This window comes from Centruroides vittatus, unplaced genomic scaffold (genome assembly GCF_030686945.1).
Source record: "Centruroides vittatus isolate TY-2023 unplaced genomic scaffold, ASM3068694v2 contig_680, whole genome shotgun sequence".
Taxonomy (NCBI): Eukaryota; Metazoa; Arthropoda; class Arachnida; order Scorpiones; family Buthidae; genus Centruroides; species Centruroides vittatus.
This window is the reverse complement of record NW_027122427.1, coordinates 4,275,992-4,300,396: the sequence shown is the minus strand read 5'-3', so window position 1 is coordinate 4,300,396 and position 24,405 is coordinate 4,275,992. Positions and strand designations below refer to the sequence as shown.

At 32.7% G+C, this 24,405-nt stretch overlaps 1 protein-coding gene across 1 annotated transcript in view; it reads right to left on the bottom strand.

Annotated features, from left to right (window-relative positions):
- LOC136980213 (protein SSXT-like) overlaps positions 1-24,405 on the bottom strand; it is a 64,038-nt gene that overhangs the window by 33,813 nt on the left and 5,820 nt on the right. The window contains exon 2 of the mRNA XM_067276293.1: positions 10,178-10,254. Within this exon, the coding sequence (XP_067132394.1) occupies positions 10,178-10,254 (77 nt within the window). The remainder of the gene's footprint in view (positions 1-10,177; positions 10,255-24,405) is intronic.

The following is a 24,405-nucleotide window of genomic DNA, read 5'->3' as shown; positions in this document are numbered from 1 at the left end:
CTGTGGGTTATTCATAAAACAAAAAAAAAAAAAAAAAAATCAATTTAAAAGCAGATTTCCATTATATGATGAAGTAAGTTATCTTCCAATTTTGCAACTTACAATTTAGTATGGAGCAATTAAATAGTTCTTCCTTAATCAAAAATCACTAAAGTACCTTTCAAAATGTGGATAATGCTTTGCATGGTGCAAGTGTGAGACCGTGGATTTTAGCGGGAAAATTTGTGTAAATGAAAGAAAACTTTCATTTTTTTTCTCACAAATTAGTGTAAACAATCCCCAAGAGAAACAGAGCAGAGGTCTCCGGTAACTATCAACAGTTAGGTGGGAAAGTTGACACTTGGCTGTCAAGAATTCGCAAGTCATCGTCAACAACCGACAGCTTCCCACACTAACTCTTTAAAAGCTCGCACAACCAGAACTTTGCGCGCTTGCATAGGAAGTTGTTTCTATATTTGTGTCTATCATTCTCCATGTCTAAGACCGGAATCCCATCGGAGAAGACCTTCAGCGACTCTTCCATATCTTCAGCGACCACCACACTTCGAGATATCGTCCAATCTCACCCCAAGAGGTATTTTGTTAGGACCTTTGTAAACTCTCTCTCCCGCAATGGCAATAGGCTTAATGCATAGCCGTCTTAGTTAGAATCTGTAAACTTGCATATACTGTAGTTGCATTCAAGCGTATGTTAACTGCATTTAATCTCAGTCTATCGTAGAATACTTTGTAATCGCCTTGTATGTTATTCTAGTTATTCAATAAATGTTTTATTTGTTAACCTGTCTCCTGTCAATCCCAGATGCCTGTCGACTTACTGACGCACCTCCCCACTCATTTTTTTTCTTGCCCTCCTAGCCATCCGAAACGACAACGAGATCGGGTTTTGCCAACCCGTGCAGTGTAAGTGGTCAGCGAGGATAAACCCCTGACCCTCTGCTTATCTCACACAAGCATATACATCTGAAATCACTTTTTTCAAAATAATCAAAGCCATAGTTTCCATTTGCAAAATAATTGCAATGGAAAAACAACAAAAACAAAGGAATTCTGCTTACACATTAATTCCATTTTCTGAAAGTGAAGAATGTCCCTTTTCTGAAAACAAATTTTTAAATAAAGTCTATTACTGGTGTCAGTAGAATGACATCAAAATTCTAAGACAGAAGATTGTATGAAGATAGCAGATTTCGTACTGTATAATATTTCATATCCATTTCCATCTTATCTCTGCACTTTTTCAAAAGTTAAATATCAAAATATACCTAAAAGCCTTCTAATACAGTGGTATGCTTACACATTGTTGTCATCAATCAACATTTCATACGATTTGTGTCTTCAGTGATGATCCATTCACTGTTTTTGTATACAGCTGAAAAATTAAATATTTCTTAACTTGATATTCTAGACTCTTTGTGCTATGGAAATGGAAAAAAGGAGTGGAAAAATCAATTCTCAAACTGATATTATTGATTATTATAGTACTGACTTTAAAATTTTTTTCCTATTAAAAATTTCCATAACCTGTTTTGTTTCAATTTTATTTATTATGTGATTATTTCTACTATCAACTGATAATAAAAGTAAAACAAAAGAAACAGAAAAATGTTTGAGACAGTACCATCTAAAGTGCATACTAGTAAGTGCACTATTTTCAACACTTCTCAGATGTGGATTGGATTATGCAAAAATTTTATTTTAAGTTCTAGCAATTTTTTAAACTTTTGGGTTATAAACTATTGTGGGTTAGTGTATGAAAATATAATACATTGGAAATATTGCTTTGTGGATTTCCAGTGTTTCAAGTGTTCTTAAATGATGTTCATAAAAGACTGGTTTTATAATCTTAGCTTCATTTAGTCATGCAGATACCTCAGACTCTGTTGCATAATGTATCAAAGTAGTTGTTGGATTATCATTATCAATATCATACTTGTGTTCCTTGAGCCTACATTGTAACAATCTTAAAAAATTACACACTCAGAACCAATATTTGGAGTGAGAACATCAAAAAAATTTTACCTGGGCCAATCTCCTCCTCGCTGCACCTCCCAATGAACACCTCAAATGGTTAGAGGCTATGCACATCTTTAAATCCTCCATCACAAGCACGTGCATAAATTTTAAAGAGATGGTTTTGTCATTGGCCTGGCAGGAGTTGATTCACAGCATGCTCTAGCTACTCATTGTATACAGGCAGGCCAACACATCATGCATGCGTGACCTAATTTTTGTAAATCATTCGAACTCAAGACCAAACTCTTAGTTAATGGCATTCGTTTATCAAATTTCCATCTAAAAAACCATTAAGAACCTGAAGCAGAGCCCAGAAGCGGTTCGAAAACATTTGTTTTTTTGATGTTTTACAAAATTTTTCAACGTTATCATATCATGTATTGGTTCCGAGTGCATAATTTTTTAAATTACTGTGGTGTGGTGAATGATTATTGTAACAATCTATTTGTGGAACTTATATACATAAGTTGGCATTTAAGTCTTTCATTTGTAATTGGGATAGAGTAGATGTCCAGTGCATTGTTATAATCTATATCATCTTTACTGTTATGTAGTAACTTGAAGACCATGGGGTTTTTATGGAAGGAAAGTTTAACTTTCAAATATTTAGCTATTTGCTTGTAAACAGACGAGAGTCTATGGTCCATCAACCATCGACTGTCATCCATTTACAAACAAATATTTTTTATGTAGAATTGCATGAGTCCATGAATGCATACAGGCAAAGCATGTTATTGATCTTGATTGGAATTCTGGGCAGTTGTCCAATGCAAGTCAATTCAGAAAAACTAAGCTAATAGGAATTTGTTTTGTTGTTAATTTGAATTTATTGTATTGTGTAGTTTTCAGAAACCTTTCTTGGTTGGGGTAAAGTTTTTGGAAGCAGTTACTTTTTCAACCAGTTCTCAAGCAATAATTAAAAATCCTAGATACACAAAAGTGGATTTTAAATCAGGTGCATGTATTCTTCACAGACAAAACATAATCCTCTCATTCACTCTGGAAAACAAACACAATTATTTAACTGGAAATAAATAAAATATATTTTAATGCATTCAATTGCATAACATTGTTCTGTTCAATATTTATGATATACCTGACAATGTTCATTAGAAACGAACAAAAACATTTGTATCATTAAATGATTTTATTCCTTTTACTGGTTTAGATACATTTGTGTGTTTTCCATGTAAGCCTCTTACATAATAAAAGCTTTTCATCAGTACTTTCACCTGTGTTTTCCAACATGCACCATGTATCATGTTATGCACATCTGCTACATAATATTTGTGAAATATTTCCACCATCATTTGAAAAACTTAATTCTACTGATGCACTTGTAAAGAAAATATTTTCCCAAGCTACACAATGTTTTCATGCTTTTAAGGAATTCTTAGAAGTAAAAAAATAAATACCTGCCAAGTTGCCAATTTATGCAATCCAAACCAAGTAACACACACGTTGATCTCTTGGAAATTCCAATTTGTCAAAAACAGCGTGTACTAGATGGATCTCCTGGGTTTATGCTGTAGGATATCCTCATGAGTATCTGAACATGCTATGTGAATTTACAAACAACTTTGTTGAATCATCCAGGAGTGTTTCTTCTTACATTCAACTGCACAAATTGTTAAAAGACAATGCATATTCCACTATTATTAAAGATGATAGAAAGTTTATTACATAGAGTAGACACTGCTTGATGTTTTCCAAGCTGAAACAGAGCCCAAAGGACCATTTTCTTTAATTGCTTCTCTCAGCTTATTGATTATTATGAATACCTTGAAAGTTCATTAAATAATGAAAGCATGTAAACAATTAAAGTAAGAAAAGATCATTTTGCTTTAGTTTGAGAAAATTTATTTTGCATTTGAAAATATTTTATTTCGGTCTTTCAGAAAACAGTTTGGCAACACTTGGAATTATGAAACTTCCAATGTGATTTTCTTCAAAACATTCAGGGCATCTGACCCTCAGCCGTATCCTGCTGTAAAACATGAATGCAACTACATAAACCAAAATCAAATTTCTATTCCTAGTGAATGCATGTGAGAGCTTTATAGAACAAAGATTGCAGATCTTAAAGATTTTAATCTTTTAGAATGGTGGCTAGCAAAGAAAAATTAAGTTTATTTAAACCTTAGGACCTTGACTTTGTACCCAGTCAATTAAACTGCTGGAACTTCAGCTTATAAAAAAATTTACTTTCCAAGTGAAGAAGGACACTAACAGAAGAAAATATTAAAATTCTGTTAATTGCCAAAATAAACAAAGTAAAGTACTTCAAATTTAATTCATTCCAGGAGGTTGTTCAAAGTTTGATCAATTTTTCCCATTATAAATAATGGAAAACTAATTAATCCATTTTCAGACCCTGAACAATACCCATTTTGAAAAACTCAAAAAGGAAAATAATTTAAGGTAAAAATAACACATTTAAATGCTCCAATAATAATGAAATTAAATTAAAACACAAAAGCAATAAATAAAATATGTAAATATTGTATAATAAAACAAAAATCATTATTGGTCACATACCATGGACATCATCATCTTCATAGATGTGTGATTTAATTATAACAGTTGTGAAATTTAACATATCATAGATAATGTGAGATTTTATTTTTTGTTTAGAAACTTCATATTTTGTTTAAATAAAATCAAGTTGTAATGTCGTCAGATAAAAAGCATATCGGGCATATTATGCTTTATGAGTTTTGAGAAAGATGTAACATTGTATAAACAGTAAAAAAAAAAATGTAATGTGTCTGGGAAAGATGCTTGTAAACTTTAAACATTTTAATGTGGTTTAAAAAGTTTTTCTGGAAATTTTGAAAGGATACAAAATGTATGGGGCACCCAAGAGCAGTCAAAAAAGAAAAATTGCAGGAAAAACTTGTTAAAATCAATTAACACAGAATACAGTATATATAACCAAACGTATCAAAAATAAACTAAAAAAGAGCACTAAAAACATAAAAGCATAATGCTTGAGTAAGAGCAAATGAGGACTTTGATGCACAACAGATTGTGTTTACGCTTTGAGTGCATTTTTCTACTTTTGGCACAGTTGGAACTTTGAAGCAAATTTCTATGTCAAATTTAAAGTTTAAATTCTGAAACATTCAAAATGTAAGGTACCACTGTATTATGTTAATAAAGATTGATGTGAGTGAAATAAATCTGTTTTACCAGAAATGGTAGAATTTAATATTTTATGAGGCCATGGATTTTAGATGGGAATTTTTAAATGAAAGGAAACTTTCCTTTTTTTTCGTTGTTTGAAATTGTTGTAAACACCCCCCTTAGAAAAACTCCTCGCGGAGTATGGGAGCAGAGGTCTCCCCAACTATCAACAGTCAGGTGGGAAAGTTGACACTTGTTAGTTGTCAAGAATTGCAAGTCATTGTCAACAGTGGATCGCTTTCCCACACTAATGCTATAAAAGCGTGAGCTACCAGAAGCTCAGGGCACGTCCGCACATGGAAGTTATTTCTGTACTTGTGCCAGTCGATCTCCATGCAGAGGATTTGGATCCCGTCGGAGAAGACATTCAACAGCTGCAGACTCTTCCATACCGTCGGTGTCCACCATACTTTGGAGTATAATGTCTATTCTCGCATAGAGGTATTGTTTGTTAGCACTCTGTGAACTCTCTCTCCCCAGAAGCGAGATTAGACAGAGTTAAAAGCTTCCTTTTGTATAATTTGCATTTAACTTGCATTTAACCACATTTAATCGAGTAGACTTGTAACAATCTTGTATGATAACCTTAGCTAACCAATAAATGTTTTATTTACAGGGTTCCTACTCAAATTTTTGTTTTGAATTCCCTGACTTTCCCTGACCAACTTTGTCCAAATTCCCTGACCCTCACATTTCTTACGATATGGAATATCGACATAATAAAACAGCATTTTATGTACTGCGAACATTGAGTATATCTATCCCTCTTTTTGCCTAGTTGTATGTTTCAAAGACTGCTACATTAAAAAAATACAGTATGCATACATCCTGTAGAAAAATGTATGATAGAATCCACAACTTCAATGTAATGAAAAAATAAGCAATTTACAAATAAAACATGAGCTTTTTATTTTATCATTATTTATCAATATTATTTGTATGTAAATCTAGTAAATACAAGATAGAATACTGTTTGTTGATTTTATGCTTTGATATACAAATAGTACTGTACTGTACTTAAAATGAACTTTGACTTAGAAACACATAATTTTAAAATCTTTCAACAAAAAGAGTAACTTTTTTTAAACAGCAACATAATTTTAACAAAAAGTAAATTTAAAAATTTTCAAATAAAGCATTTGTTCCCTCATAAAAAAATTCGATTATGTAAAAAAAGAAATAGTTTTCTTTTGTCAACCACATTATTTCAAAATGGTGTAAAAATAGATTGTATATAAAGAGGGATAGGTGTAAGTTTTTACTATAGCTTCTCTAATAAATCCACTAAATCTAGCAAAAAATTAGCTGAATTGGCAACTCATTAAAAGAAAAAAATGTTTTGTTGCCGCCATTTTGATTTTGGTTTTGGTGTAAAGGCCAGAGTTTTAATAATTATTAAAAATAATTTTTATTTATTATTTAATTTCGCATTAAATTTTGTCTTCGCATAAAATTTTCTTAAGAATGCAGACAAAATTTATCTATTTTAGCCCTTAATTACAAATCTTATAGGCTAATTATTGCAAAGCATATCACAAACCATCTTTCTCACTTTTATAGCAAATTTTAATAAATGAACTAATGTTTCCAGCAATCTTAAATAGCCTTCTTCAGGTTTAACATAATTTCAAACGTCAATTAGAACATAAGATTTGAAACTTCACATTTCACTTGTGAGATATGATGACTCTTTTCCTTTGGGAAAATAAAAGGGATAAAGTTAATTCTCGCAACGTCAGGAAAGTCGAGAGACTAATAAGTTGTGGGAAACATGGTACAGACGGACGAAGACACCTCTTTACCATTTAACCCGTTTATTGTAAAAATATGCTTACAATATAGCTAAAGTTGTCTTCGTTTCTCGTCTTAAGTTCATAGTGGCAGTAGTGGAATCCAGAGCAATGTTCAGTGAACGATCCGGAAAGGAAAGTTCATTTGATTTCTGTTTGATGTCTAGCACTAACATATATCACTTGTGTTTTTCCTGAGTTAGAAAAGTCCTCCTTTTGAAAGGCAACTGTTAATTTGTGGAAGGAAAAGGTAGCCCTCAATTGTTTTCTGGATTGGTTTTGGACCATCACCCACACTTTATGATGGGGATCTAATGGATTCTCCGATTTACTTACGTCAATCGAAGAATCCGAGTTCACAGAAGTATACATTGTCTTTTCAAACAATGGAAAATCCAACTCCAATCCAAATGATCAATCTTGAGAGCTGCACTGTCTTGACTATTTCTCAAGTTTCTATAAAAAAATTTTTACTCATTCCTTTTTTTTCATCTAATAATTTAATTTTTTTACGTTTTTCTATTTTAGTGAGACTTGTATTTCTATGACGTCATAGTATTACGAAAATTAGGATTCTTAAAATGTATAGAATTTAAATAAAATAAAATAAAATAAATGCACTCAAACCTGTTTTTGTGTGATGGATAAGGACCACATAAAAGAAAACGCATTAAAAAAACGCACGAGTAGCTATAAAAAATAGTTTTCGCAACACAAAAAGTATTTTTTTTTTATGCGGTGAATAGGGATCGCATAAAAAAAAAGTCTCACGTGAAAAATAACTCAAATCATACGAAATAACTAGGAATTGCTTCTTTAACTCCTTGGGCCTTTTTCTGCAATCTCTAATGGGGGAAAAATTCCTTTAAGAAGTTTATTTCTTATATTAATTATTTCCACTTAAATACGAATCTAACATTAAAAAAATTTGCCGGAAAATAATTCCTGCAAAAAGTGGTTTTACAGAAAAACTATATAAAAAGTTAAAAGTATTTTTTAATGATTACTTTAATTTGATAAATATAGCTGCAGGAAGTGTTATTCTTTCATTTAACAAGGCGTGAAATTTCACACCTGCAGTCTACATTTAACACAATACTTCTGATTTTTATGCTATTAAAATACGAGGGGGGACCGAAAAAAAGGTAAGAGAAAAAAATTTTACTTAATAAAAAATGAAAAAACTTTATGTCATAGAAAACATCCAATAGAGTGTTAAAAAATTTTACAGAAGTCAATTATGTTCCAATTTGATTGAAATTTTCACATACCGCACAAAAACAGGTTTGAGTGTACAGAAATAAACATCAAACGAAATTACAATTATATGTTAATAAAATATAGAAGTTCAGCGCATAGAATCGTAACTACAAATTTTTTTCTTTTGCAACATAACTATAAAAATTGTTTTGTTGTTGTTTCGCACAAAAGATAATCAAATTTATTTTAATTTTTTAGTAATTTAATTAATTTTTTAAAAATTTACCAGCTTTTTAAATTTATAATTAATTATAAGCAAGTTAACATTGGTTAAACTATTGGATTACCTAGATGATTTTCAAAACGATAACTACAATATATCTATTACAAGTATGATGCCTAAATTTGCCAAAATCAGTGGATATTTGTTACCCAACATTATTTCTGTTAAACTAATTATTAAACTGTGTATCGAAGTTGCGGAAATTAACGGGAGAGGGGGAAAAATACGATTGCAGTACAGTTCTTTTCGAGGAAAGTTATAACAACACATGTAAAAAACTACTAGTCGGCACCAGCATTTTACTGTAAATGTCGGGTAGCTATTTATAATTTTTTATGTTGTATAGTAATGTTTTAAACGTGAAAAACAACTAAATCACGGATTTTTACTGATCTGTTTAGCTATTTTGAAGTGAACAATCTAATAAATTACGATTTCAAGTTTTAAAAGTTTGTAAACTAATTTTTAATTAGTTATTTTTTATTCTAATTAACAAATTCATCTTTTTATAATCGTTGAATTATTAAAATTAAAAATTAAACACTATTACATAATAGTAGTTTATCCTGTTATTAATCCACAACTGTAAAATTATATGGCTTTAGAACAGTGAAAAGAGCCATTTCAGATTCAAAACGGATTCTAGTATATTTTCTTATTAAAGATTGCAGCATTACTTCTTCCGCCTGCAGATGGCTACGCTTAGTCAGCCATATTCAGCAAACGAAATCAACAAGGCAGTTAAGGAGACAAATTCCCTGACTTTTTGACGGTTTTCGACAAATTCCCTGACTTTTTGACAATTTTCGACAAATTCCCTGACTTTACATGACTTTTTCCAAAACTAATGAAAATCCCTGACTTTCCCTGATTTTCCCTGACTTTCCAGGTGCGTAGGAACCCTGTATTTGTTAACCTGTCAACCTGTTGATCTCTTTTTCTGGAAAGACTCCTGTCCGTGTGCTGATGCGCTCCCCACTCGATTTTGCCCTCCTAAGCCATCCAACAGACGCAGAGATTGGGTTTTACCAACCTGTGCAAATTAAGTGGATAGAAAGAATTAACCCCTGGCCCCCTGCTTATCTCACACAGAGTTTTCCAGATTGGATAATTGGCCCACAGACTTTATCAAATTTTTTCACATATTAACATTTCACTTGTCCCTAATCATAGCTTGTACCTGCATAATAAAGAATGCCTTTTCATATTTATCAATCAACTCTTATGAATAATTTTTCCAAATTATAATGTATATAAAAAAATTGTATTGTTCAATGTGTTATTAATGAACTTATGCATCATGCAAGTTTTAAATACTTTTCATGAAATGATAATTATATATATTTAATAAATTCAATAAAAAAAAAGTATCTGGCATAATAAAATTCTTTTTTTTTTCCTCTTATAACATAGATAGATAAGGATGAATTTTCTGCAGACATATATTATGTAATCAATACATGTTTGTTATTTTAAGTAGATCTGATGAGCATTTTGTGATCATAAACATTAAAAAAAAAACAATTCAGCAAGCAAATAATCCAAACAATTAAAAGAGAAAACAAACAATTATATTAGATCTTTGTTGAAACAGTAAAATCTTAATTAGTAACTAAACATCCTTAACTGAATCATTAATTAAGATCTTATGTTTTAATAAATAAATACATAAATAAATAAATAATAATAATAACTGGCTTACTGTAAGCATTCAGATGCTTTGCCTTTATTTTGATAATCCACAATAGCTTGGATTAACTGACTATTTTCATCCAGCATCTAAATGGGAAAAAACATCATAAATTATTAAAAATTATTGATACAAAAATAGAATGTATATATTTAAAATATGAATGAATATGTATATTGTATATAAATCTAATATTTATTTTGTTAAATTTATAGCATATGCATATCATTATTATAAATTTACTATTATTACATGTATAAGTACTGTACATATATTACTCTTCCATAAAAAATGTCATAAACAAAGAGATAGTTCACCACTCTAGAAAGGGTACGGAATTTGAAGTGATGTTTGTCACTAATCATCACTTCAATATGGCTGCATGCCAAATAGTTTCATAAGGGGCTGTCCATAAATTACGTAAGGTATTTTGGGGTGGGTGGGGGTCAAGGATTTCTTACGATTTCTTACTCAGGGGTAGGGGGTAATAGATTTCGTCTTACGTAATATATTGTTTTTATTTTTTGATCTCGTTGAGCGGTGGAGTTTTGAATTTGGCTTTAATTTGGCGGTTTCTATTAAGAATGCTCGTTGTACTGTCGCCATCAGATGTGATGTGATAGAATAATAATGCTAGCAGACTCACTCTCTACACATTTTTTATCATGGGATAAAGGCCGTGTAGGGTTTCTCACTGTTTCTTTTTTTTGAATAAGTGCACCACTCCTATGGGTGTATAACACTAAGAATACATAAACCAAAATACATGATACAAAGTAAACATAAATTAGTATTTGGTTTTTAGTGAAAACTAAAATGTAAAACTAGAAATTAAAAATTATAAATAATCTTATCTTCCATATTTTTTTAACATAATTGTAAAAGCATCAAACAGTGGCTTCTGAACAAGCTTATCGAGTGGATATGGCCACCTGAAACTAAGATTTCTAATTTCAGAATAAGTCTATCTTGATTGTAAATTGGACAATGATAGATCATATGGTCGACGGTGTCTAGGTTTTCTGTAGAGCAAAAGCAAGAGGCAGTTTCTGTCCGGTTATACATGCTCAGTAAGTAGTAGAGCAGTAGCAAACGTTAAATCTCTAACTGGTGATGAGAACCTGCATTCAACACTAGGAAAATAAAGTCTTGTTATTCTATCAGTTTTACTTCTCAACTATTGTTGATTCCACTTTTGCATAGCATTGTCATAAATATAATTTTTAAGGCTGCTACATGAGAGAGGGATGTGAGTGTAGTCTAAGTCAGTGTCCTTTGCAGCTGACTTAGCCTCAAAGTCGGCTTTTTCATTTCCTAGTATGCCACTATGACCAGGAACAAATATAAAAGTTATCTTATTTACAAGACTTTTAATATGTGATTTTATTGCTATTGTAACTGGGATTTAATAGGGCTTTTAAGACAGACTGAGAATCACTGTAAATGTTGATAGACAGAGGTTTGTTTGGTAGTGAAGTGGCCCACTGAACAGCTTGGTAGACAGCATCTTTAGCTTGATATGTGGGGGTATCTGTACTGTACCTTCTAACGTATTTTGAGCAAAATATGTCAGTTTGGAGGAAGATACACATACATGAGCTGACATTAAGGGGGCTTTTGGACCATCTGTGTAGATATTAATGTCTGCATGGTTATCCATGGAGGAAGCAGATGACACCAAATAACCTTGTTTACAGGGTGATGATCAGAGATAGGGTACTTGCAACATGGTAACATTTGAACAGCCGTAGATGGGAGTAGAGACTGTTGTTGAGCTTTGATGTTTGTAGTTCTGATGTAGTATTTCAGAACCTTTTCTACAACACATAGTGGCAAAGGAAGGAGCTCTGCTAGAATCAGAGAGGCATTAGTAGAAACAGTTCTGCAACACTGAAATTCTGATGGCAAACCGTCTTTGAAGAGAGAGTAATTTACTTGCTACTGAATTTTTACTAGTTACATGATCCCAGCTAGAGGCCACATAAAGTAGCATTGGTTGTATTGGCCCATTATATACAGTTTTATAAGCTTTATGATTTAGTTCCCCAGTGCACCTAGCACATTTTAGCAACATGTAGTTTATTTTCTTGGCCTTAGCCAAGATGTAACCAATATGGCAAGAGAATGTGGTTTCTATTCTCTCTTGTTTTATTTTGTATGAAGTTTCTGTTTACACATACACTAGCTGGTCGATCTGTCGAAGCTTTTTGCATCCTTTTGTGAAAATTAAAATTAATATAAAAATGAATATTATGATGTTGATTAATGATAATAATAAAAAGATTGTTAATAATTAAAAAATAAAGTTCTTAAAATAAATTGTTCATTCGAATTCATTAAATTTTTATATTTTTAAATTTGTTAACATAGCCTTTTATAAATAATAGTACATATTAATTAACTAATTAATAATTATATATTTTGGACCTAAAGTTTTTAGGGTTTCATTAAAAAATTTATTTTTGTTAAAATCTTTCTATAAAATTATGCCTAAATATTACGTAAGATAGGGAAGGGGAGGGAGATCAAAGAAAATATTACGGTTTCTTACACAGGAGTGGATGGGGGTCTAGAATGGCCAAAATCGCCCTTACGTAATTTATGGACTGCCCCTAAAGAATTTTAGTTCCTTTAAGGGAAAATTTGACTAAAATGCAAAGACACACTTAATTTTAACTTTCTCTGTAATGTTTGTTTTTTTTTTTTCTTCAAAAACTTCACTCTCACTACAGACTTTTTATGGAATTTTGAAAAATTCATAGGGGTTCAAACTTTTTTCTGGAATTGATTTCTAAGGTGTGAATATAAATTCACACTTTAGAAATCAATTCCAGAAAAAAGTTTAATGAAACAAAAATGTTTTCAACCTAAGATGATAGCTCTTCATCAATTGAACATTCCATTTGTTCTATTTTGGAATGTTCAATTGATGTAGAGCTATCGCTAGAGATTGCAATATCGGACCAAAAGTTCAATACCGGTATTCAGTATTTTTTAGATCTTAATACCGGAATATCGGTTTTAATACCGGTAGTAGGAATTTTAAAAAAAAGAAGGAAAACACAGGTGTTTGTTTTATTTGCCAGTTTTATTAGAGAGAGTAAATATCACAAAAAATCATTTGTAACTTATAAATTATAACAGTATATAAAGAATCACAAAAAGTAAAAGAACAAGGAACATCTTATTTACTTAAATCACAAAAAAGTGTAAATATCACTATTCAGTCTGTGGTATTATTACAAATTTTTGAAATGTGATCTTAAAAAACATAATGCATCAATTGTACTGTCATTAAGCCTGGAATGTAATTTTGTGCAAAAATTACCAGCTGTCGAAAACGCCCTTTCAGCTAGTTGGTGGTACTGTTAGCAATGCGCGATATACTTTTTCCAAGTATTTACCTCTAAATCCCTCATCTTCAAATAAATCGATTTCTCGTCGGATGGTTTTGGATATAACTGATTTCTGTATTGTATTTTGGTTTGTTGAAATTTTTTTAGTTATCGCTAATTCTAATTTTTGTTCAAGAGACAATTCCTTTTCACTATCGACATTAGTGTCATCATCATCATCTTCGATAACTCTACCGAATTCTTCTGAATGTGGATAGGTTTGTAGGTAAAAAATTTTAAGAAAATTTACTATAAACTTGATCAAATTTGAATTGGTTAGTCTCTTTTCTTCTTTTTTATTTTCATTTTTAAAATAATTATAATTATGTAAATACCGTAAGACATTTTCTATTTCAGTATGTCTTTCTTCTGTGCGATTTTTCAATGTAATATATATTTCTTCATATAGTGATGTGTGCTGTTCTTTCAGTGACTGCAACATGAAATTTATTGTTGCGTTAGCTGTTAATAAATTAGAATTTCTCCGACATAATGCCTCCACAGCCAGTTTTATTGGAAGTGGAGCTGATACAGTTCTGGATATTAAGTCGAATTCACTATTGGAAAAATTAATTTGCAGGTTTAAGTTGATTATTGCTTTTTGGATTGGATTTTTCAGTTTCAAAAATCGTTCCATCATTAGGAGTAAACTGTTCCAACGTGTTTTAGAATCTGATATTAATATATGTTCTGTTTTATTTTCAGTTAGTATATATTTTTGTAATAAGGCATTTTTTGTAAGGGAACGTTTAAATATCTTAACAATTTTTTGAACTTTATTAATGATAGGTAACAATTCTTGATGAATTAATATTTCATACTCATTAGCAATATCTTCTTCAACAATTACATTGTCATTATCTTCATTGTCAGTATCACCCCCACTCTCTTCAAAGTCAGAATCAGAAGTTACTATATCCACAGTATTTGGGTTCTTCTGTTCTTTATTTTTTTGGTATAATACACCTATTACTATTCTATTACTCCTAATTGAATTCCATGAGCATAGCACAATTGCTGATTTGCACCAATCAACTTTCCAACTTTTTTCATAACCGTTGCTCCATCAGTCGTTATGAATACAATATCTTCTTTCAGGGATAATCCATGCTTCCCTAATTTAGATTTAAGCACTTCCACGCATTTTTCGGCTGGCATACTTCCCGAGACAGGTGTAAGTCCTATATTCCAAATTTTTTTTTCAGAATGAATATTTATATTTAAATAGTGTCTATTTCTTACACTTGTCCATTCATCAAATGTAAGACTGAATTTTTCACCATTTACTTTTAATTGCATTAACTCATGTTTCAGAGAATTGCGAACACCATTACTGTAGTTTATAACAGTTCTTCTTATAGTATTAATCAACGTTGGTAGATTTTTAAAACCTCTGGCGGATAGTGATTTTCTTAATTCAGTAGAAGTGCAAAACACTTGAAATGGCAAACCATCTAATGCTGTCATTTTACTTATAATTTCATCCAAATTATCTTTTTTTTTTTTTCAAAATAATCTAAAATCCCTGATGGCTTGGGCTTAGAAACTGTGCTTAAATTTGTATCTTCATCGCAATTAGATTCTTTCCTCTTTAACAAATTTGTGTCATGTTTCGTTTTTAAATGTGTACGGAGTCCTCTTGTACTTCCTCCATTCACTTTAATAACTCTTGAATATTTTTTACATTGTGCCACTATATTCTTTTCATCATACAAATAATGAAACCAAACTGAAGTATTATCAACAGATTTTTTATGTTCTTTAAAGTTATTCTGGGTGTACTATAGATTACCACCTATGGAATTTCGGGACTCTGAGTATATATTTGAACTCAGGGGACAGAGACAAGTTCAACAGTACCCTACTTTTGGGCCGGAGGCAAAAATTAAGAAAGTTATCATACTTCTTTCAGCAATCGCGCGATGATCGGGAGTTGCATCGCTCTCTCTGCTGAGCCTATCGTGTGTTTAACAGGCAGTCCGGCAAGTCGGCCATATATACCTTCAACAGAGGCAGATGTTGATCTACGAGCACACTGATCATCTGCAGTTCGAGTTAAGTTCTTTTCGCACACCCTCGCACTTGTTGACCTCGGGGGCTACGGCCCCTTAGTCTTGCTATCGCTTGCGGTCGGGTAGTACTACGAGCCGACCGCGCTATCGCGATCAGAAGTCGCAATGCTTGAACAAAAGAAATAAAAGGAAATGGCGTTCGACTGTTCGTGCTCCCGACGGACTCCACCCAGGAGGGGAGCTGCCAGCAGGCTGCCGATTGTTTAATGTCACTAGTTATTGATTCACGGTAATTCTTGAACAAAAGAAAAAAAAAGGAAGTGGCATTCGACTGTTCGTGCAATTTCTTGTTTTTCAGTGTTTTTTTTCAATTTGTTTGCAGACTTTACCGCAAGATGGCAGCACTAGCAACTACGGTGCCATCTACATGAAAGCATTAAAAAGTATGATAACTTAAAACCTATGATAACTTTCTTATTTTTCGTCTCCAGTCCAAAAGTAAGGTATTGTTGAATCTATAGTATCCCCGTTATTCTTATTCATTATTTAATATGAATTTATTAATTATGAGTATATAATAAATCTGAAAAATATTTTGAACCCTAAAGTATGATATGCAAATACAATGTGAATAACAAACTCACCAATTTAAAAAAAATATCGAAATTTTTCGAAATACAGTCAAACCTGTTTTTATGCGGTCTTTTTTGTGCGATTTTTTTTTGTGCGGTATAGTTGGCAACTAGTCTCATGCGATTTGTCATGTCTCATGTTGACTTATTATAGCTAAATAAACTTATTATAGCATAAATGCTATCATATTATTGCATGAATATGCAAAAAATGAAATAATTTATTTTTTAAGTCAACAAAACACCACCTGGACAAAAATATGTAAAACAGACGATAGACGAGACGATGCAGTCAAGTGCTGAGATCTGTTGTCAATATATTCTATTTCATACGGTTTTGAGTTATTTTCTATGTGAGACTTTTTTTTATGCGGTCCCTATTGACCGCATAAAAAAAAATAATTTTTAATTGTGTTGCGAAAACTATTTTTTATAACCACTCGTGAAGTTTCGTGCGATTTTTTTTATACTTTTTTTTTTATGCGGTCCCTATCCACCGCATAAAAACAGGTTTGACTGTAGTATGCACTTTCTTCACAATTACAACCTTGTTTTCACAGATATGAATATCAGACTACGAATCCTGCGCATGTGAAGTATCGCTCTGAGCTGTAATAGGACAGTTTTGGCCCACCTCCTTGGGTGATTTACATATTGATCACTTCTCTAGACTGTACGATGCAACTTTGTGTTCACAGTCTAATTCATTTCACCCGTTATGGAGACATGAAAACAAAAATGTATATTATTTTGCTATATTGGCGACCCCTAAACATATAGCGGAGACAATTTAAAAAATTTCTAGTAAATACCAAAAAACGGTATTTAAACTTGTGAATACCGGTATTACAAAACTGTGCAAATGACTCAAAATCCTGGTATTCGGTATCCCGGTATACTGGTATTGTAATCACTAGCTATCGCCTTAGGTTGAAAACATTTTTGTTGAATTAAACTTTTTCTGGAATTGATTACTAAGAAATGAATTTATTTTCTGTCATTTTCTCCAGTTTCTGTATTTTGTTATATTCACAGGAATGTTTCACACTTGTAAAAATGTTTCTAAATGTCATTGAAAATGTATTTTTGATTACACCTTATATGAAGTAATTTTGCTTTGGTTTCATTCAAATTGTTTGTGTTCCTACATTTGTGGTTGTATGCCTTATTTTGTATATTATTGTATACATTATCTTAGTATTTATTCCATTTCTTCCTCTTTGTTAGTTCTTTTGTCTATCAACTTCTACTTCCACTTCCTGGAAACTTCTTCCCTAACCCTTCTGTGTTCAAATGGTGGTGACCTAATTACAAGACAAAGAAAAAGGGGTAGCCTGAGAGCTAAGTGTAGGACAAGACATCACTTTTTGGCTTGGACGTTGGAGAGATAGGACATGTTGTGAAGACCTCCAGGTTGTTCTGGCATCAACTGGAGAACAAAGGAGACGACAAGCTTAAGCTAGCATTCGAGAGGAATCCGAAATATATCCTGATATAGGGACCTCAAGAAGCTTATTCAGAGAATCGGACAGATGTCTACAATCAACAATTTCTACAATTTGGAAAGTTAATAATCTAGCAAGCACCACTAATCACCCCAAGATTGTTGACACTTTGGGTACCCATTCTTTTCTATTACTGTATTTTACAAACTATAAGACGGACTTTTGTCTTCGAAAAATTGCCTCCAAAATTCAGGTGCGTCTTATAGTCCGTAGCATCTTATAGGTATTTTTTTTAAAAATTGTTTAAAAATTAAGGTGCATCTTATAGTCCATAGCATCTTATAGTCTGTAAAATACAATATCATATATCCAACTATCCTATTGTCTATCTTTTCTTCTCTCTTTTTTATTTGTATAAGTAGTTTTAAGTATTTAGTCGTAGTTCCTTATTTTTGTACTGCAGCAGATATTTTTTTGTCGAGAGGTTGCTTAGCAATTTGACCCGAGTATCTGCAGGAATTATATGTAAAAAAAAGTTAACGGGAAGAACGAGGAGTGTCAGAATTATAAAAGAATCCTGTAAAGAAAATAAACACGGGTGACGAGAACATATATGTGTTATATTCTCTTGTTGAATCACTCGCCATGTGCGTATCTTACACATTACAGTGGTTTGACTGTATTGACTGGTTTGATCTATAAACCAGCTCTAAAGGATGATTTCATGCCCAAAAAATGTTTTCTGCCAATAGAAAAAATGCATCTATCTTAGATTTTGGGCACAAGTGCCGGATTTTGTTCTCTACATTCTATAATACATACAAGAATCATCGAAATCAGAGAACATTTGAATGATATTTGTTGTAAGCAGAATATTAGAATGAATGACCTTTATCTGATCAGAATTCTTCCAGAGTTCTGTAAATCAAAATTTAGACATTTTCATATTCTATCATTTTTGACACGAGTGGTCAGGAGGGAAAATTCAAATAGTTATGGATTTTTTAGATGTGATTTGATAATTCTTTCTATGAAAACATTGCTTTCATTGACAGATGTGCTTCTTCATCTCTCTTACAATTTAGAAAACTTCATTATAAGAGAATATACATGGGCATTGGGAATTTTAGTTTAATTCTTCTTCTTCACATTCCTTTCATTCAAGAAAAATTATTCATAAGTATATAAAATCAATTACAAAATACAATAAAATTCAACATTAATAGAACATAAATTCTAATAAGTAAATTAAACTAACTTTATAAACAAAGTCCATTCAAAATACTAAAATTTACACCTTTCTCTAATTTTCCAGCATTCACCGAACGTTTAAAAAATGTTCGGTGAATTAAAAATGAACGTTTTCGGCTACATTCAGTTAAGGAGATAACCTGATGCAGGATGTCCACTGAATGTAGCCAAAAACATTCATTTTTAATCAGTGAATGCTGGAAAGTGAGAGGAAAATGTGAATTTTAGTATTTTGAAGATAGTTCCAGCTTTAGAATTACCAAAGTCCACTCAACATCAGGTATCAATGACAATGCATACCCATAAGAGTATCTATCTATATCAGTGGTTCTCAACCAGTGGTCCACAAGAGCTAAAATATGGTCCGCGAAAGATTTAAAACTTTTATTCATTTTAAATTATTATTCCCACATTGATACAAACTGAATTTAATTTTTACTAAAAATGTTATGTTTTCTATTATAATAGTACTGTTAAAGCATGTTACTCTTGAGTTTAACGATTACTTATGTTAAAAGTTTTGATTAAAGTTTATTTTTAGATTGACACAGTTTATTTTTCTTGAACCTTGTGGTCCATGCTAACAACAATGAAATCAAAGTGGTCCCTGGCCAAAAAAGGTTGGGAACCGCTGATCTATATCATAAATTTGAAAAAAAAAATTATCTTAAATTGCTAAGTTATTAAAAATAAAACTAATCTAATACTTGGTGTAAAAAATTATATTTTAGATAATGTAGGGATGATTATAATGTGTTAATTATCAAAAGCACTTGCAATAAAATCTTGAAAAATAAAAGTATACCTTGTTATTCAGTTGAGAATTTTAACACTAACAGTTTATTTTGTTTATTTGTATTGTCAAAACCATGTCTTCTTTTTCTTGTTTTGTTTGGTGTCACGACTTGGTGAATTTATACACACTTGGCAAATTCATCTATTTAATCCATAATCTTTACAGATTCCAGATGTCATCCACATATCGTTTATGAAACTTTATGCCTGTAATTTCATTGATTGTTTGATCTATATCTACCATAACAAGTTCTGCTAGTTTCGGGCCTATGACTGATCCCATGCTTATGCCTGTTTTTTATGTGTAGAACTTATTGTTAACTTCAGAATAATTACTCCTATAAAAAAACTTTAAAACTTGAAAATATATCTAACAAAATGGTTCAAGTACTGTACATATACACAAGGAATAAAAGTGTCCGGAGTTTCCTAGGTATGGTCAGTTTCTTTAGGTGCTTCATACCGAAATTCTCCGATTTGGCATTACCTTTAATGAATCTGACTAAAAAGAATAGAACATTTTTATGGGATGAGAGCTTTCAAAAAAGTTTTGATAAATTCAAAACCATACTATCAAAACCTCCTCTCTTAAGACATCCCAACTTTAACTCCCCATTTCACCTGTATAGTGATGCATCGGATAAATGCATTGGTGCGGTACTGGGGCAAATGGAAGGCAGTAATTTCTACCAGTGGGATACTTTAGCCGGAAGTTCAGTGATACCGAAGAAAAGTACTCTACGATTGAGAAGGAATGTCTGGCAATGATCTTGTCCCTATGCCACTTTAAACCTGTTGTATTAGGATATCTGATTGAAATACACACTGATAATAAACCACTTATGTTTATGAGCAATATGAGAAATCATAATAGAAGACTAATGAGATAGTCAATGGAACTGGCAGATTACGACGTAAAGATAAATCACATAAAAGAAAAGCAAAATGGGATAGCCAATGCTTTGTTGCGGCCAACTTCAGGGACGAGGGAGGTGAATGAAGCATGTGTAGCTCTACGCTATATATTTTTGTTGTAAATATAAATTTAAGTTTAGTTTAGTATCCTTTTTTTTTCTATTCTTTGTCTCATCTCCTTCTAGAACTTTCTTGCTTTGTCTTTCTGGTTCATTATCCCTTGGGTGGGATTACCAATTCCAAGAAAGGTGTACGTTAACAAAAGGTGAGGCAAGGCCCTGGGGCCGATGAACAAAGGGAAGAGACACTTTTGGTCGGAACTTTCAACGAGGACGGACGGAGAGAAGGAAGGCACCAGATAGCTAGTACGACAATCGGAGACCACTAGGTTTCGAAAAAGAGACTTGGACTCGAATTCCGAAGAATAAGGGCGGAATTAGGGTAGCCACCCGATCGAATTTTAGACGATTGAAGGCTACGTTCACCCCAAGGAAGCTAGTGAAAGAAATTGAAAGGAGTGCCGACAGATAACACGAGGAGCAACATCCCAAGAAAAGCATCAAACTAGTATCTCACCCAAGTCTTTAAAAAAACAGGAAAGTCCCGGGTATTTCTACCTTTTTTCTTCTTCTATTTTCCATCTTCCCTTCTTTCCTTAGTTATAATTAGCATAAGAATTAGTTTGTAAGTTTCAGCCTGCGTATAGTTGTCGCACTCATTGATCTTTTGTTTGTTAGGATAGATTGTAATGTGTGTGTGTATAGAAATCGCTTGTAGTTGTTGGGATCCAAAGAACCTGTTTAGAGCAAAAATAAATTACTTTGTTATGAGAATAAAATCTAGTTATTTATTTGTACTATCCCGCTCGCTGGGCCTTGTACTTGTCGCCCTAAACTTCACACATGTAACAGTGTCGTAGAAAATCAAGAACTTTGGCAGAAGGTAGTCGAGTCTCAAGGGAAAGATAAATTCTTGAAAAAAATACGGGAAGACCACAAAGTCAAAAGAAAGGCAAATGGGGGGCAAGCGGAAGGGTTAGGCCTGAATTACAGTTAGAAGGTGATGTGGTCGTACACATAAAGTTTGGGAAAATGGGGTTCGGGTGGACACGCATATGTGTAGGGAAGGACATGACTGACCAGGTGATAGGGTTATTCCATAGTTCACCACTGTCTGGACACCTAAGTGTTAAAAAAACGTGTGATCTAATTGACAGGTATTACTACATCAAAGACCTGAAAAGCCATGTTAAGTGCAAAATAAAAAGGTGCAAGACTTGTCAAAGGTACAATCTAGATGGGGATTGTGCGCCGTTTCAGAAAACTGCCAAGTTTCCCTTCCAGAAAATAGTTACTGACATAATTGGTCCACTCCAAACATCTTATGGGGGAAATAAGTATATCCTCACAATCGTCGATTTATATACATGTTACGGAGAAGCAATGCCTGTCCCCAACCAATCAGCCCAAGTTGTTGCTGAGGCAAACTTTAATAACATTGTATGTAGGTATGGATGCCCCAAGGTGATTGTCTCTGACAGGGGAGTGAATTTCACTTCCAGTATATTCCAAAAGGCATGCGATGAGCTCACGATTAAACTTAACAACTGCATATAGACTGTGTTCCAATTCGGTGTGCGAGCAGTTTAATAAAACCATCTGTGGTATAATTGCGAAAATATCGGGAGATGATAACCGTGATTGGGACAGATTCATAAATACGGGCCTATTTGCATATAATAATTCAACCCATTCTGCTACTGATAAGTCTCCTGCATACTTATTATATGGTTTTGATCCTCAGTTTCCAAGTGCTTTTCCTGAAGAAATCAACAGGGCCAAGAGCGTGACCCGGGGTTTGTAGATAAGTTAAATGCAATAAGAGAAACGGCATATGATCTGGGAAGAAAGTGAAACTCAAGAAATAGAGGGCAAATAAACGAAGGTAGAAGACAAAACATGTGGAAGGAGGGTCAAAGAGTGTGGTTAATGCACAAAGGAAAAAAGGGAAGGCTTGGGGAAGTTTTCCCCCAAATACCTGGGACCGTATAGGATCTCATGTGTCTTAGGACCCATCACTGTGGAACTGGGGAGCAACCGGCAGAAAGGGAAATGGGTGGTGCACACTGATCAGATTAAGTCATGCTACTCCCCGATATATAGGGAGAGCAGAAAAATATCCTCGCGCCATCACAAGGATGAGGAAGTGCTGAAAAAAGTCGATGACTTAGAGAACAGAGAACCGGAGGAATACATAAGAACTTGGATTCCCCAAAGGAATATAGGGCCAAACCAAACTTCACCCCAACCAAAAAATGAGGAGAGAAATGATACAAAAAAAGTCCCACTAATGTAAGAGATGCGGAACCTCAACACCGATATAATTTAAGAAGAAATAAAGTAAAACTCTGTAGTGCAACTTACGGTAGTTAAGTCTTTGGGGGGTGGGCATATGTGGCTGTCAGTCATATTATCTGCATATTTATATATTTTTTCATATGTAATATAAGTTAATTTTAGCAATTCCTTTGTTTCTGTGTCTTATCTATCCTCTAAAACTTTCCCTTCCACTCCAAAGGGTACAAGGAGTGGATTACCGATTCGAAGAAATAAACAATGAGAACAAAAGAAGATTAAGACCCTGGAGGTCTTGAATGGAGAAAGAGATTCACTTTGTGACTGGACAGCAGAGAGAGAAGATGTGAGAAAGAATCACTCCCAAACAGGGTGCATAGGTTAGCAGTAGAAGCGAAGAAAAAGATACTACGAGCCTAAAATCAGATCAGAGAGAGAAGGGAAATCTTCTAGGCTAACATAGAGAGCTAAAGAAAGAACTGGAGAACGAGAGATTCACCAAGAAGACAAGAAGTTTAAAAAATCAAGAAGGACTCAAGAGTGGTGTCCCACCCAAGTATCTACACAAAAAGGAAATCCCGAGTATTTCACTCTTCCTCTATTTCTACTTCTATATATCTACCTTTGTTTTTTCCTTCTAGTTATAAGTAAAATAAGTTTTAGTTTTAAGGCCTACACACGTCTGATTGTTGGGTTCTGTTTTGTATGTGTCCCTTTTTTTTGTACTTAAAGACAGAACGCCCTGTACAAAGGATTAACTTTGTAAAGTTGGGATCCATAAAGAATCTTTCTCTGTGATTTCTCGCGAGAATAAAATCATACTTTTTGTTAAAAGTAACCTGATTCGTTTATTTTGTGTTTGGTCTGTTCGCAGAACCCATTACACCTCGCCATGAATCCCCACAATATCATCAGATCAAAGTTAGTAGTTAATATATACTTAATACAAATACAGTAATAAATAAAAGTAACACCAATTTGTTGAGACTCTAAATCAAGTCTGTAAGAACAAAACAACAAAAGAATCATAAGTTCAGATATTCTTTTTAGGTGTATTTGAATTCTAACCAAGAATGAAATGAAAACTTCAGAGATAGTGTCTTGCAAAGGCTAACTTGTGGATTGATGTTTACTTTTGGAATTTTTGCTCATACATAATAATTATAATCTTGTGTGTGTGTGTGTGTGTGTGTGTGTCGCCTCCAAATTTTTTTAATACTTTTTTCTCAGGCCTATTTTCTTTTCTTTAACTTTATTTGTAGTTACTATTCCACAGTTATATATGGCAATTTTTATTCTGTAATTCTTCTCACATGTTCATAACATGTACAGTAAATTAATTGCTCTCTTTTTATTTCATCAATAATCAATTCCTTTATGTTTATCATTTCTTTAATTTTTTCATTTTTTATTTTGTTCTTATGTGATATTCTCCACGATA